General features: G+C 38.5%; 2 protein-coding genes and 1 long non-coding RNA gene across 4 annotated transcripts in view; 2 read left to right on the top strand and 1 right to left on the bottom strand.

Annotated features, from left to right (window-relative positions):
- LOC106869268 (probable dolichyl pyrophosphate Glc1Man9GlcNAc2 alpha-1,3-glucosyltransferase) overlaps positions 1–5,265 on the top strand; it is a 29,012-nt gene extending 23,747 nt beyond the window's left edge. For both annotated transcript variants that reach the window (XM_052972313.1, XM_014914935.1), the window contains 7 exons: positions 647–750; positions 1,210–1,330; positions 2,335–2,474; positions 3,543–3,682; positions 3,964–4,061; positions 4,775–4,847; positions 5,004–5,265. In XM_052972313.1, coding sequence (XP_052828273.1) covers positions 647–750; positions 1,210–1,330; positions 2,335–2,474; positions 3,543–3,682; positions 3,964–4,061; positions 4,775–4,847; positions 5,004–5,250 — 923 coding nt within the window. In that variant the 3' untranslated portion in view covers positions 5,251–5,265. The remainder of the gene's footprint in view (positions 1–646; positions 751–1,209; positions 1,331–2,334; positions 2,475–3,542; positions 3,683–3,963; positions 4,062–4,774; positions 4,848–5,003) is intronic.
- The window catches only part of LOC128249263 (uncharacterized), a 25,042-nt gene that overhangs the window by 1,825 nt on the left and 8,253 nt on the right, over positions 1–14,964 (bottom strand). The gene's annotated exons all lie outside the window — the stretch shown is intronic.
- Positions 8,352–14,964, top strand: part of LOC106869269 (NEDD4-binding protein 2) — a 49,429-nt gene continuing 42,816 nt past the window's right edge. The window contains exons 1-2 of the mRNA XM_014914936.2: positions 8,352–8,964; positions 9,495–9,546. Coding sequence (XP_014770422.1) covers positions 8,806–8,964; positions 9,495–9,546 — 211 coding nt within the window. The 5' untranslated portion in view covers positions 8,352–8,805. The remainder of the gene's footprint in view (positions 8,965–9,494; positions 9,547–14,964) is intronic.

The raw sequence follows: 14,964 nt of genomic DNA, 5'->3' as shown, positions 1-14,964 counted from the left end.
CTGTTAGGGTTAATATATATATATATATATATACGTATATGTGTGTATACGTATATGTGTGTATATATATATATATATATATGTATATACACGTATATGTGTGTGTGTGTGTGTGTGTTTATATATATATACTTATGTGTGTATGTATATATATATATATATACACACACATATGTCTTTGTGTGTCTGTCTGTGTGTCTCATTATTATCATCACCTGCACCACTGCTGCTGCTATCACCACCGCCACCATTTTCAATGGGCTAGGTTGGTCATCTCGTTCCCCACGAGGCTGAAGAGATCTCTTGACCCCGCCCTACCCTCATCTCTGCTCATTCTCCAAACACTTTATTGTGCATCTGGGGTGGATTTTATACTGACACCAAAACTAGTACAGGTTGTCTTGTACACACACATTTATATCCTCACATACACAAACTTACTATAAAAGAATAAAATTCTTTATAATTGATACCAAAAGGTTTAATTCCTACAGCTATTGCTTCTAAATTTTTTACTTACAATCACGTCCGGTTGTAAATATTTCACCAATATAACAGAAATTGCTTATCATTTCAAGCTCAATGTCTGGGTCGTTGGAGGGCATCATTTCCTTTCCTTTGACTTTTTTTTGTTTTCTTCTTGCAGATGGAAAGATTTTGTGGCATTCTTTTTCCATTACGAAACTGGTCTATTTGTCTTTGATTGTTATTAGTGTGTTTGGGCTGTCTTTTGGACCATTCATTTACATGGTAAGTTTTGGCCTTAGAAAATATTCTCCTTCTTTTTATTTGACATCTAAATATAGCTTAGAAAATTATTATTTTTAAATCTCACAACGCGAGATATTCTGCAACAGTAATTTGTAGTAAAGATTGTTTGCCAACATAACATGGCAGTCCTTGTTCGAAAATATAAGGATGATGTCTCCTGGGGCTAAATTACAGTGACATTAGTCCTAAACCAGGACTTCCATGTTCTGTTGGCAAATAATCTTTACTATAAATATAGCTTATAAGCACTGGTGCTGATGTTACATGAAAAAAGCACCGAATTCGAACGTTTAACAGTATTAATAAAAAAACAAAATTTCAGTAAGATAAGTGATGTTGGTAAAGGAAGGGTTTATTTAATGAAATCAATTTGCCAGTATATAACGGGTACTTATTTTCTGTTTCACATTTGTCTTTGATTTTCTCCTCTTCTTACAGAAACAACTTTATCAAGTTCTCTCTCGGCTTTTCCCATTCAAAAGAGGATTGAGCCATGCGTATTGGGCCCCCAACTTCTGGGCTCTCTATAATTTTGCAGATAAAGCCCTTGTTTATACTGGTAAGAGCTTCTCTTCAGATATTTTCATTTTCCATAAAAGCATTTTTCAAAAGCACAAGCACAACTGAAGAAGTTTGCTTCTCAAAACACATGGTTTTGGGTTCGGTCCCGCTCTGTGTATCTACAGTTCTGGGCCAAACAAAGCTTTGTGAGTAGATGTAGTTGAGAGAAAGTGAAATAAGCTTATACGAGGGGTGTATGAAAAGTCTTGAGCCTCAAAAAAACAAAACATGGTACAAGGCTTCTGATGAAGGTACAACACTTCTAGGCTCCATACACCCCTCGTATGCATGACAATCAAACAATCATACAAGCAATTCTGGTCACTTCCGGTCTTCCATAGAAAAAAATGTGTTTGATCAAGGGAAAATATTACCTTGCTTAGAAACAAATAGATGAAGGTTGGTGACAGGATGGACATCCAGTTGGAGAAAATCTGCCTCAACAAATTTCATCTGACCCATGCAAGCAAGGAAAAGTGAAGATTAAAACAATGTTGAAGATGATGATAATGATGTACCATATTTACTGGTTGATAAGTCACACTATTTTATACCTGATTTTAATTGATTTTAAATGAAAAACTAACGTGACTTATCCTTGGAGCAAAGCTAAATCTATGAAAAGAAAAAAATTTGTACTGTGATTTCATTCCTCCACATTGTCAAAGGATGATTTTTCATTATTTTTTCTTCTTTTTCCTTTTCCTGCTCCTTTTCTGTCTTGCAAGTTATTTGATGATCGTTTAGTGCCAGATGTCATGTAAACAAAATGAACCCAGTCCACTCTTTAAAGTGGTTGGCATCAGGAAGGGCTTTGAGCTATAGAAACCATACCAAGGAAGACATTAAGGCTTATTGCAGCCCTTTGACTCACATAACCCATTCCAGCACAGAAACAGATGGTGATGATTTAACACTAAATTGGTGATGCGACTTATATGGTGTGTGTGTCTGTGTGTGTTTATTGTATTGTTGTTATTGTATTATTCATTTTCTCTTCAGGCCAAAATACCGGTCATATTCACGTCAACAAAACTGATAGCTCTTTGATGACTGGAGGTTTGGTCCAAGAGTTCCATCACACTGTGCTGCCCTCAATTACACCTCATATAACGTTGGTGCTGACCTTTGTGGCAATCTTTGTAAGTATACTCCACCACAAGCACACACATATACACAATCTCTCTCTCTCTCTCACAAACACACACACTGGCTTTATTATTAATTGTTTGTGTTTATCTGTTTTAAAAATTGGTTTAATGAATGCTAATCAAGTGATGAAGGTGCTGTCTGGCACCTTGTCTCTAGATTGACCAAAGCCTTGTCAATGGGTTTGATAGTGGGAAACTGGAAGAATCTCATCTTGTGTGTCTATATGTATGTGTATGTTTCTACACATGTGTAGGCGCAGGAGTGGCTGTGTGGTAAGTGGCTTGCTTACCAACCACATGGTTCCGGGTTCAGTCCCACAGCGTGGCACCTTGGGCAAGTGCCTTCTACTATAGCCTCGGGCCGACCAAAGCCTTGTGAGTGGATTTGGTAGACGGAAACTGAAAGAAGCCCGTCGTATATATATATATGAGCGTGTGCATGTTTGTGTGTCTGTGTTTGCCCCCCCCCCCCAACATCGCTTGACAACCGATGCTGGTGTGTTTAGGTCCCCGTAACTTAGCAGTTCGGCAAAAAAGACCAATAGAATAAGTACTAGGCTTACAAAGAATAAGTCCTGGGGTCGATTTGCTCGACTAAAGGTGGTGCTCCAGCATGGCCACAGTCAAATGACTGAAACAAGTAAAAGAGTATGTGTGTGTTTATGTGTACTCTTGTCTAGACATTATGGGATGGTTGTAAACTAGTATTGCCATCATATAAACTATGTTGTTTGTTTCCTGTCTTTGATGAAAAAAAAACATGTCTGGCCATGGGGAAATATTACCTCACTTGGGAACAGGTGAGGGTTGGCAACAGGAAGGGCATCCAGCAATAAGAAAACCTGCCTCAACAAATGTCACCTGACCCATGCAGGCATGGAAAAGCAGATATTAAAATGATGATGATGAAAATAGAATACAGCACACACTTGAAGAAGGCAGATGAGTCCAGAGGCTGAAATGCTGTTACTATGACAACCAAGATGAGAACTGTAGAAGACCCCCAACACCAAAATGCTAGTAATTTTTAACTGATTCTTAACTTCTGTTACATTTCAGCCTGTCTTGCTGAGTATCTGGATGAAACCCCAAAAAGGTAAAAGCCTGATTGAAGCTGTAGCTTTATGTGCCTTTGGTTCCTTCATGTTTGGATGGCATGTCCACGAGAAAGCCATTTTGATGGTCATTCTTCCTCTCAGGTAAAAACGTTTTCCCCTTTTTGTAATTTATTCTAAAAGATAATCTTATATTCTTTTACTGGTTTCACTTATTGGACTCTGGCCATTTTGGGGTTATAAGCCTTTCACAAATCAATCCCGGTGCTTGTTTTAAGTCTACTATTCATTCTATCAGTTTCTTCTTGTTGTTGAACTGCTTAGTCATTGGGGACCACTGACTGAAGCAAACAAAAGAATGAAAAAAGTCACCTCTCTACATGTGGTGCCCCATGTCTAAACTGTTTTCTCTTGTTTATTTCTAGTTTATTGGTGATGGACCAGAAACAGTATGCTAGAATATTTCTAATGGTATCCACTACGGGACATTATTCTCTCTTTCCTCTTTTATTCACCAAACCAGGTAAGCTGTGAATTAACTGTTAAAATCCTAATATAAATGATGTCGTTATGTATCTGTTTATTCTCAATACATTCTGGCAGCTGCAAAATAGGGGTAGTTTATCCTGTTCAGGCTATATTATTAGCATTATTCTGCGATTGAGAATTTAAAATCACTTCTTTAACTTTCTAAGACATCTCAACGCTTCTAAAAGCAAACTTCGTTTGTTTATTTACGTTTGTCGTAATTTGAATTTAACATATGAGAGTGTCTCATAAAGCGAGATTTATATATCTTAATTTGCAGAGGAATTTGTAGTGGGTAGTTTAGCTTAATCGGTCAAAGCATCGTGACATGTAATGACGGGGATGTGAGTTCGAGTCCACAGCTAGCCACCTACACTTTTCTCTGCAAAATAGGGATAGTTTATCCTGTTCAGGCTATATTATTAGCATTATTCTGTGATTGAGAATTTAAAATCACTTCTTTAACTTTCATCATCATTGTATTTACACCTACTTTTTCATGCTGGCATGGGTTAGGCAGACACTTGTTAATGAATGCAAATTTTCTACACCAGATTCCTTCCCCGTCACAACCTTCACCTTGGTAGTGAAAAGGTTGCAGTCCACATGTATAAACAATTAAGCTCTGGAATTATAGCCCAAACATTTTTAACTCTTCAATTCTGAACTTTTGCAATATTGGAATTTTCATTTATTTTGCTTTTATAGAGACGCCAATCAAAATTTGCCTCATGTTGGCATACACTTTATTTGCATTCCTGTCATTATCAAACCTTCATGGGTAAGTCAGTCTTTAATATATTTGTTGTCATTTAACCTACGGTTAACCTGGTCAATGTACACATGTATACACTTACACATTTACTCTCTCTGCTTGCCTGTCTGTCAGTCTCTCTCCCTGACTTTGTTTTCCTATTCCTGTTTTTCTTCTCCACAGAAACACTTCCAAACGATTCCAACTGCCGCTCCTGTGTACATTTGAGAGTATCTACCTTCTGGGTATTTTACCACTTGAATTCTTCAACAGTTTAGCTTTTCCATTGACTGCACTCAACGTCAAGCTTCCATTCCTTCCACTAATGCTGACATCGGTTTATTGCAGTCTGGGCCTCTTCTACAGCTGGCTGAAGTTCTATTACCATTACATCGCTGGATCGTCTGTACGCAAAGTAAAGCATAAATAAATCTGACCACACGTTCCTTTGTCTTCTTTCCTTATTTAATTATTTTCTCTTAATGGTTGTCAATGTTTTTTGTTGTGGGGTTAAAGAAGGTTGGTTCCCAGCCACGTGGTTTCAGGTTCAGTTCTTTGTATGGCACTACCATTTGCAGTATTTGTTCCAGCTCTTCACATTCTGAGTTCAAATCCCACTGGGGTCAACTCTGCTTTTCACCTTTCCAGGGTTGATAAAAATAAGTAGATGGTGATAGATTAGTCGTGTCTTTACTGGTCTAAACACTATGCTGCTATATTGAAGTGGGCGTTATAACAATTCGACATCAAGGATTACAACATTGGATTGGGGTTGGCAGTATCAACTAATTCTCTCTTCTCAGAGGAAGAACCATGACTGGATTAAGACAAATTGAAAACCTGGATAAGGCACCCGTGTCTTTTGATATGCCTGGGAACAGAAGAGAACAGGGTAGGATCTAAAAATAAAACTGTTAGGATAACAAAACATAATTACTGTGTTGAATCTGAAGATTCAAAGGACTGATTACAGTTTGCATGGTGAATAAGTAACTGAGATCACAACGTTCCCCTGGATAGGATGCCAGTCCATCACAGAGTAACTTACGTACAGTTGAGTGGACTGGAGCAATGTGAAATGTAAAGTGTTTTGCTCAAGAACATAACAGGTGCTTGCTACTGATGAAGATGCAAAAAATACTTATTTAGCAATGCTACAACTGCTGGATGAGTTTCATCTGTTGGTGATATATTTCTGTTTGTTTTTTAACACACTACATCTATAAGAGATGCTTTTTCAAGACAGTTCAATTTAGCTGGCTGTCACGGATATATCTAGGTATGATATACAGATTGCTATTTTGAACTAATACTGCTTTCATCACTAATAATGAATTGTATTTGTGCTACATATAAAGGACCCAGTACACTCTATAAAGTGGTTGGCTTTAAGAAGGGCCACATGATTTCAGGGGTCAGTTCTATTGCGTGGCAACTTGGGCAAGTGTCTTCCACCATGACCCTGGTCCAATCAAAGCTTTGTGAGTAGATTTGGTAGATAGAAACTGGAAAAAAAGCCTGTTGCATCATCATCATCATCATCATTTAACGTCTATATTCCATGCTGCCATGGGTTGGATGGTTTGACAAGGATCCAATGAGTCAAGAACTACATCTTATTCCAGAGTCTGCTTTGGTCTGGTTTCTATGGCTGAATGCCCTTCCTAATGCCAACCACTTTACAGTGTGTACTGGGTGCCTATTGTGCCCCCCACCATCACTTGACAACCGATGTTAGTGTGTTGATGTCCTTGTAAATTAGCAGTTTGGCAAAAGAGACCGATAGAATAAGTACTAGGTGCAAACAAAGTCCTGGGGTCGATTTGTTCAACTAAAAGTGATAGTTCAATGTGGCAGCAGTCAAATGACTAAAACCGATAAAAGAATATATATATATAAATTATAAGTATTATTCAATGGTGTTATTTTCCAGCTAAATAAAGCACAATAAAGGTAAAATTATAAATAAGAAATAGTGGCACAACAAGGTTCCAATGTTTACTGGAAATAGCAGTCGATAACCATATGACGCTATGTAAAGCTTCACTGATGCATATAGACAAAGATGTGTGTGTGCAGCGAACAGTGGAAGTGAACCTGGAACCTGGGAAGCAAACTTCTTACCACACAGCCACGTCTGTGTATGTGTGTGGTGGAGTTAATGTGTGTTACTATCTCCTCCTGACGAGGTGCGATAGTTGTAAAACAAATGTCACTATCATGGAAGCAGTGTCCTTCAGTTGCAATCTTCCATGAAAGCCTGTTTGAAAATACTGTCTTGGAAACGGGGAAGGGTGTCTGGTCGTAGAATATCCACCTCAATAAATTCCGTCCGACCCATGACAGCATGGAAACGTGGACGTTAATATGATGATGTGTGCATACATTGTTCACCTGTAAAGTAATCTGAGAGACAAGGAATGAGTTTTGTATATTGGACTTAATAAAGTGCAAAACACGAAATGTCCAGCCTTTGAGCCACTTATATATAGATAAATACATATATATATATATCTTTGGTTGCTAGATGTCCTTTTAAATTTTAATTGTTGATATGACATAATATGTCATAAGTGTCTGTATATTGTCTTTATTGTCCTTTTGGTTGTAAAATAAACAGATTAATCAATAGAGTACAGAGTCTGCAAGTTGATGAGTACCTCATATTCCTCTCCATTTTCTTATTGCTATATATATATACATATATATGTGTATATCAGTTGAATAAAATTACAACATGGTCTGGTTTCCACGTTTCTTTGTTATTGTATTTAAATAAAAAATATTTTTACAATGTTGAAGTGTGTTAAACATTGCGCTAATTGAACTTTATGAACATTACAAAATATTTTTTAAAATGTTTAACACACTTCAACATTGTAAAAGAATTAAAAAAAAAATACAATAATAAAAAGAAAACATAAAAACCAAACCATGTTGTAACTTTTTTCAACTGATATATTATTCTATGCACATTTACACAAATTCAGAAATATATATATGCAAATATATATATATTGGAAGTTAATTGTTATGGTCTGTCATAGAGTGACCATCGGTTTATAAAGCGCTTAGCCGTATAGGCAACTCGTCAGGCTCAAATGCTTATAAACGAACTGGTGACGATTCATATGTAAATACATATTCAAAATACATACTACTTGCTACTAAATTATTTCTCAAAACCTGTTTATAAATGTATGTCTGTCTGTCTTTCTCTGTATATACATACATGCATGCACACACACACACTCACATATACATATGTGCATACACACACACACACATATATATATTTGTGTGAGTACCTGTTGCTTCGTACACCGAATTTCCGAACAGACCAACAATAAAAGTGCAATCTACACGTGGAAAGAAAAAGAGGCGAAGGAGGAGGAGGAAGGGGGCGTGATTGCGGTGGAAAACGCCGAACTGAACGCATCCACATCACCATCACAACCATCAACTGCAACAAAATAGAACAAATTCATAAAAATAGATAACAAAAACCGAAACAAAAAACAGGGGGAAGTCCACTGCGTCAAAAGTGAGTCGTGTTGAAAGTTAAAACAGCGTGCTTATCAAGGGCCGTAACTCTGAACGACTAATATGTACATTAAATGTTATGTCTTATAAATATCATTGTGGTGTATATATATATATTTATATTGCTGACAGTTGTTTTCCGCTGCCAGATATAAATATACATGTATACATACATATAGATGGATGTCTAAAGAGACTGAAGGCTGCTTGTCTCGCTTTTCGAAAAGTTAAAACTGTTTATTTATTTTTTAATTATAATTATCCGTCCCCCTTCTATTAATCACTTTGAACCGAACACCTTTGTAAATAATATATTTGTGGACGGTTACATTGGCTCGTAATACAAAGTTATTATGTGTTATTTTTTACCGTTGGCACCATTAGTATCTGCTGGTATTATTATTTTAGCTGTTTACGTTTTACTGTCATCAACAACAACGTCATGGATTCTGCTAATTGCCTCAACAACGACAACCAATTTGAAATACCTGCTTCATTGCCTGATATGCCACCAAAAGTCCCAGCTACTAATACTACAGACAGCGATTCCGATTTGCAGTATGAAGACTGCCAAGCTTTCCTTTTGCCATCGGCATTTGTGGTAATATATATATAGATATATATGTTTTTGGGTTCATTCCTATATATGGGTTGCTGTTTGTTTGTTTGTAAATTCCTTGTTTCCGTTCATTATATACGTGTTTTCGGTACGTATAATGCATGTTGTTATGAGTTGCATGACAATTTCTATTTTCTTCTTCGTGTGTTTAACTTTTTAAACTTGTGATAAGTTGCATATATTATTTAAACAAACACACACACACTTACATACACACATTATATGTGTAAATATAGCCGCCACTTGTATGTGAAATATCTATCTATCGTACATGAACGGCTAAGATTTTCATATAACTGGTAATAAATATTATATAGACTAAAGCACTTATTCATGGGTTAATACAATGCTTAATATACACACATGCACGATATATATGTATGTTTATTTAAAAATTAGTCCGTGAAAAGCTATGTTAAACGTTATCTTTATTTCAAAGCTGTTAATTTAACCCGTGCAAGAATATTTCCATTGTATCTAACGTTTATCTTTTTCGTCTCTCATACCCAAAGGTACCACAGATAAGTTTGCAAGATTCAATATCCTACGAGAGTACATTGCCAGGTAAGGAGTTTCTTATACTCCCCTCGTCTCCACTAAAATTAATTCCCTCTCGACGTCCTTCGCTTTCCCAGCAAGAACTTGTAAACATCCTTCAACCTTCACCTCTGATGTTTGTTTATTTGAAATCCCGCCGAGGTCAACTCTTAACTTTCATTCCTTCAGGGTCAATAAAATAAAGTAGCAGTCAAATACTGACCCTTTACCTTCCAAAGTGCTGGCCTTGTGTCTAAATCATAAACCAGACTGAATAGTTTTATTATAGTACGATTGAGGTTCCAAATATTTTTTCGCTGCATCCTTCCTCCTTTTCGTTGTCTGTCAGGCTGTCTCTCTCTTTCTCTGTTCCTTGCCATCTTTCTATTTCTCTACCCCACCGTTCTCATACATGCACACACGCACAAACGTGCGTACAAGCTTGCACGCACGTGTGTTCATACCGAAGTGTCAGGCACTCGTTTCTCAGGTGTCACATTGCAACAATCAAGGTTCACATTGCGCTAGACTTTACCGTATGCGTATGTTTGTATGCAAAACTCTCCCATGGGAAATTTTCCCTTCATTCCTATTATTAAAAACTTGTATACGTGTACGCACAAAGTGTTTTGAGTGGAGCTTTTTAGTTTGTTTATCGATATTTCTAATGCCGTCAGGACGGTGGTTTGGCAGAAAAACGGTAGAGTGCCGTACAAAATGCCTCGTATTATGTAGCTAGATGCTTACATATTCTGAGTTCAAACCCTGCCGAGTCAACTTAGCCTTTCGTTTTTGTGGAATTGATAAATTTTAGGGCACTATCATGCTATTAGCTGTCAGAAGTGAAAGTGCTCACTGCTAGTGAAGTATCTGCCTGTCTGCCTGCCTGTTGCTGGCCTCTCAATTCTTTGGCTACTGACAGCTAATACCATGACTGGCCGGAGCGTGCTATATGTCTGTCTGTCTCTCTCTCTATCTATCTATCTATTACTCGAAAGTCCGCGCTAGCTAGTCGTGAGTAGAAAACACAAATTTAATATAAAAACATATTTCCTGAAATTGCAAATTATTTAAAATATAAAAATATAATTTTCAACAGAGAGAATTTATCAAAATAGAAAACAAATGAAGTTTGAAGTTTAAAAATAATAGGATCGACCACTCACGACTAGCTAGCGCGGACGCGAGTACCCTTATACTCTGTGTTGTGTTTTCAAACGCATGGATATAGGTGTCAAATTTGTTCCAATAACTTTCGAGTAATAGATAGATAGAGAGAGAGACAGACATATAGCTCGCTCCGGCCAGTCATGGTATTAGCTGTCAGTAGCCAAAGAATCAACAGGCATGCAGGCATGCAGACAGATACTTCACTAGCAGTGAGCACTTTCACTTCTGACAGCTAATAGCATGATAGTGCCAATTTTAGGATAGAATTTTGGAACAACATAAAGTATGGTGTCCTGAATACCCGTACCTCATATGCAGAGAAAAGGGTACGGGAGTAGAGGCAAAATGTTCGACAATTTCAAATTTTTGAAAACGAATTTTTTTTTTTTTTGAATTGATAATTTTTTTAAAAGTTGCCACTTTTAAATCATAAGTTTCTAAACAATTACCATGCATTAAAAATACGGCATAGCTGATAATACTGCAGTTCAACGAGGAAAAAGAGAACAGAAATGAATAACACGCTTGCTGTTTTTCTATCTGCAACACCTGACAGGTTAATTACAGTGTCATGAGGTGCAAAAGAATTGTTGCAATTTGCAATGATTCAGTGAAAAGGAATATATTTTACAAAAGAAAAAAAAAAACATGCAACACTGAGTGCCTCAATTGGTTGCACACCACAAGGTTTAACGGAACTTACTGAAGCAAGCCAACATGCTTGCGGCACAGACGATGGTGAGGCTAAGGCATTGGAAAAGCCAAGCACCCTCGTGGACATCACCTGCCATTTTGGTAGGGCAAGCTACCAATGATGACAAGAACTTTGCTGTTAGTGGTCCAACCCCTCCAAACGCCCCAAGCTGGAATCCCAATTCCAGTTGTATAAAACAGAATGATACTAAAAATTAACCCTTTACCAGTCAGATTCCTGTCACATTTGATATTTATTTATTCACATTATTTTGAATCCATCATCTTGTGGCTTTCAGATTTCAATGATGGGGACTGTATATTTTTAGAATGACATTGTAAGGTAGGTGTGAGAGGCCAGTTTGGACATAAACCAGGTAGAATATTTGGGCTGGAAATGGCCAGTTTAAATGCTAAAGAGTTAAAGAACAAACTACTTTTTCTTTTCCTTTGAGGTCTGGGACTTTGAAGCACAGCTATTCCAAACCATTTTGGATACTGTAATTGATTTGGTTGGCCCTATCCATTGACTCCCCCTCCCACCTTCATCACTCCATTTGAATCTCTTGCTACTGTAATGACCTCTGCTTCTTGGAGAAATCTGGACTCATATTACCTCCATTCAAGCACTCCTGATCCCGTGTCATCCCCTGCTCTCATCTCCCCTTCCATCATTACCCTTCTTGTGTCCACCCCCTTTCCCCCTGGTCTTGAACCTACCAGTATGCTGAGTTCTTCCTCTCCTGAACACCAGCCCTGCTGTTCATGCCTTTCCCACGGATGTTGACTTGCAATGGTTCACAAAGAACGTTATCCAAATCAATCCCACCGTTTCATGGATTGCTGTGGTGATATTTTTAGATGTGTTTACCTTTTATTCCCCTCCTCTTGCCTGACTCAAAAGGGATATTTTAGGGCTTATGATGCTGCGTCTTAAAATATTTACGGGGCAAGAAGAAACCCTTTGAGGTCAACCTTGACTGAGCAGACTTACAATTTACTCGTTAGCATTCAGATTATTCTGTCTAATGCAATTCTTATCTCCTCAGATTGTTTTGAATTGATCTTAAATCATTTCATAGCTTTGAAATTTCAATGATGTGATTGTTTATTTTAAGAATGGCATTGTAGGATAGGTGTGATGGGCCAGACCTGGTCAGTTTGAACATAAAACAGGTAGAATATTTGGGCCAGATGGGGTCGGTTTAAATGCTAAATGGTTAAAGGTTTTTGTAACCATGCCAAACTAAGTAAAACCACTGTCTTCCACTCTTACAGGATTGCACTTTCAGGTGCTGGTGCCACTTAAAATGCACCCTTGCAGGTGCGCTATTGATCCACCTGTATTGGTGCTGTGTAAGCAGACACGTGCCGGTGACATGTAGAAAGCACCAAACACAGACTCTGTTAAGTGGTTGGCATTAGGAAGAGCCATGCCATAGAAACGATGCCACAACAGCTGGAGTCTAGACAGCTCCATGTCAACCCGTCCAACCCATATCAGCATGAAAAGTGGACGTTAAATGATGATGATTCTACCTTTTTCCAGGGAACCAAAGACAACATTATCCAGCATGTCCATCTTTTTGTGGAGTAGGAGATGTTTCGAGGGAGATGTTTCGAGGGAGATTAGGCTCCTATTTCTAGCAGTTTTGAGCAATCATGTAGGGGCTTTGACATTGTCTTGAATGAACAGGGTGTTTTGTGCAAGACCTCGATATAGGGCATCATAGTGGTGTTAAGAGGATGAGAGATGCGTGAAACTAAGGAATCCCTCTTAACACATGGCTGTGATGCTCCCCAACTACTCCTGCTCATGATCAGAGATGCACATATCATCAGCCACTAAGGGACATGCTCAACTGGTTAAGGTTAAATAACTGACAAGCAAATCTGTGATATTAAGCTGAATATTTGCTGTAGTCCATCTTTTACACCAAGACAAAAGAATGTACATGATAACAATTCCAATCAATTAAGATCATTTGTGTGTGTGTGTGTGTGTGTGTGTGTGTATAGATGTATGTATGTATGTATTTGTGTGTGTATATCATCATCATCGTTTAACGTCTGCTTTTCATGCTGGCATGGGTTAAACAATTTGACTGAGGACTGGCAAACCAGATGGCTGCACCAGGCTCCAATCTGATTTGGCAGAGTTTCTACAGCTGAATGCCCTTCCTAACGTCAACCACTTCGAGAGTGTAGTGGGTGCTTTTACGTGCCACCGGCATGAGGGCCAATCAGGCGGTACCGGCAACAGCCACGCTCAAAGTGTGTTTTTTATGTGCCACCTACACAGGAGCCAGTTCAGCAGCACTGGCAATGACCTCGCTCAAATAATTTTTCACATGCCACTGGCACAAGTGTCATTAAGTAACGATCATGCTCAAATGGTGCTTTTTACATGCCATCAGCATGGAAGCCAGTCAGCTGCTCTGGCAATGATCACGCTCGGATGGTGCTCTTAGCACTCCACTAGCATGGAAGCCAGTCATCGAATTTGATTTTGATTTCAATTTCACTTGCCTCAACAGGTCTTCGGAAGCAGAGTTTAGTGTCCAATGAAGGAAAGGTACGCATAAGTGGGCTGGCTACACCCCTGGCATAGGCCACGGGTTATGGTCTCACTTGGCTTGCCGGGTCTTCTCACGTACTGCATATTTCCAAAGGTCTCAGTCACTAGTCATTGCTAATGTTTGAAAGTTGTGCTTCACCACCTCATCCCAGGTCTTGGAAACAAGTAGGAGCTGGTGACAAGGGCCCCTGACAGTGAAAAAATAAAGCAAACAAACTCAATCTGCTTCAATGTATTAGGTTGGTAATTAAGTTCCTGCCATTTTAAAAAATTTAATTTTTTTTGAATGTTTAATAAAAAATAACTAATTAATCAATAATGTATTCACCCTTGTTGTTTACAACTTCTTCCCAACGTTCAACGAGATTTTCAATACCTCGTTGGTAGAAATCACCCAATTTTAACTCGAAAAATTGATCCAACCAAGCTCTCAATTCTGCATCAGTATTGAACGAAACTCCATGCATAGCATTTGAAAGAGATCGAAAGAGGTGGAAATCCGTTGGTGCCAAATCAGGAGAGTACGGCGAGTGTGTAGCACTTCCCAGCCATGCATTTGAATGGCTTCCTTGGTCATATTGGCGATATGAGAGTTGGAGTTGATGTGCAGCAGAATAACTCTGTGCTGCCGATTAGGTATTTTCTCTTGAATTGCTGTGTTGAGTCGTTCTATCTGTTGAACATAGAGTTCCACGTTGACCGTTTGGTTCCGTTCAAGCAGTTTGTAATGGATAATCCCTTCCCAGTCCCAGCATACGCACATTGTTTTACGCGGATGAAGTTAGCACCATTAGAGCGTGATCGTTACCAGCGTTGCCTCCTAGCACTTGTGTTGGTGGCACGTTTAGAAAATCATTCGAGCAAGATTGTTGCCAGTGCCACTGGACTGGCTCCTGTGCAGGTGGCACGTAAAATACACCATTTTGATCATGGCCGTTGCCAGTACTGCCTGACTGGCCTTTGTGCCGGTGGCATGTAAAAGCATCCTCTACACTCTCAGAGTG

The sequence above is a fragment of the Octopus bimaculoides genome, chromosome 13, assembly GCF_001194135.2.
Source record: "Octopus bimaculoides isolate UCB-OBI-ISO-001 chromosome 13, ASM119413v2, whole genome shotgun sequence".
Lineage (NCBI taxonomy): Eukaryota > Metazoa > Mollusca > Cephalopoda > Octopoda > Octopodidae > Octopus > Octopus bimaculoides.
Note: the sequence above shows the minus strand (reverse complement) of the source record. Positions and strands in the feature narration are given on the sequence as shown.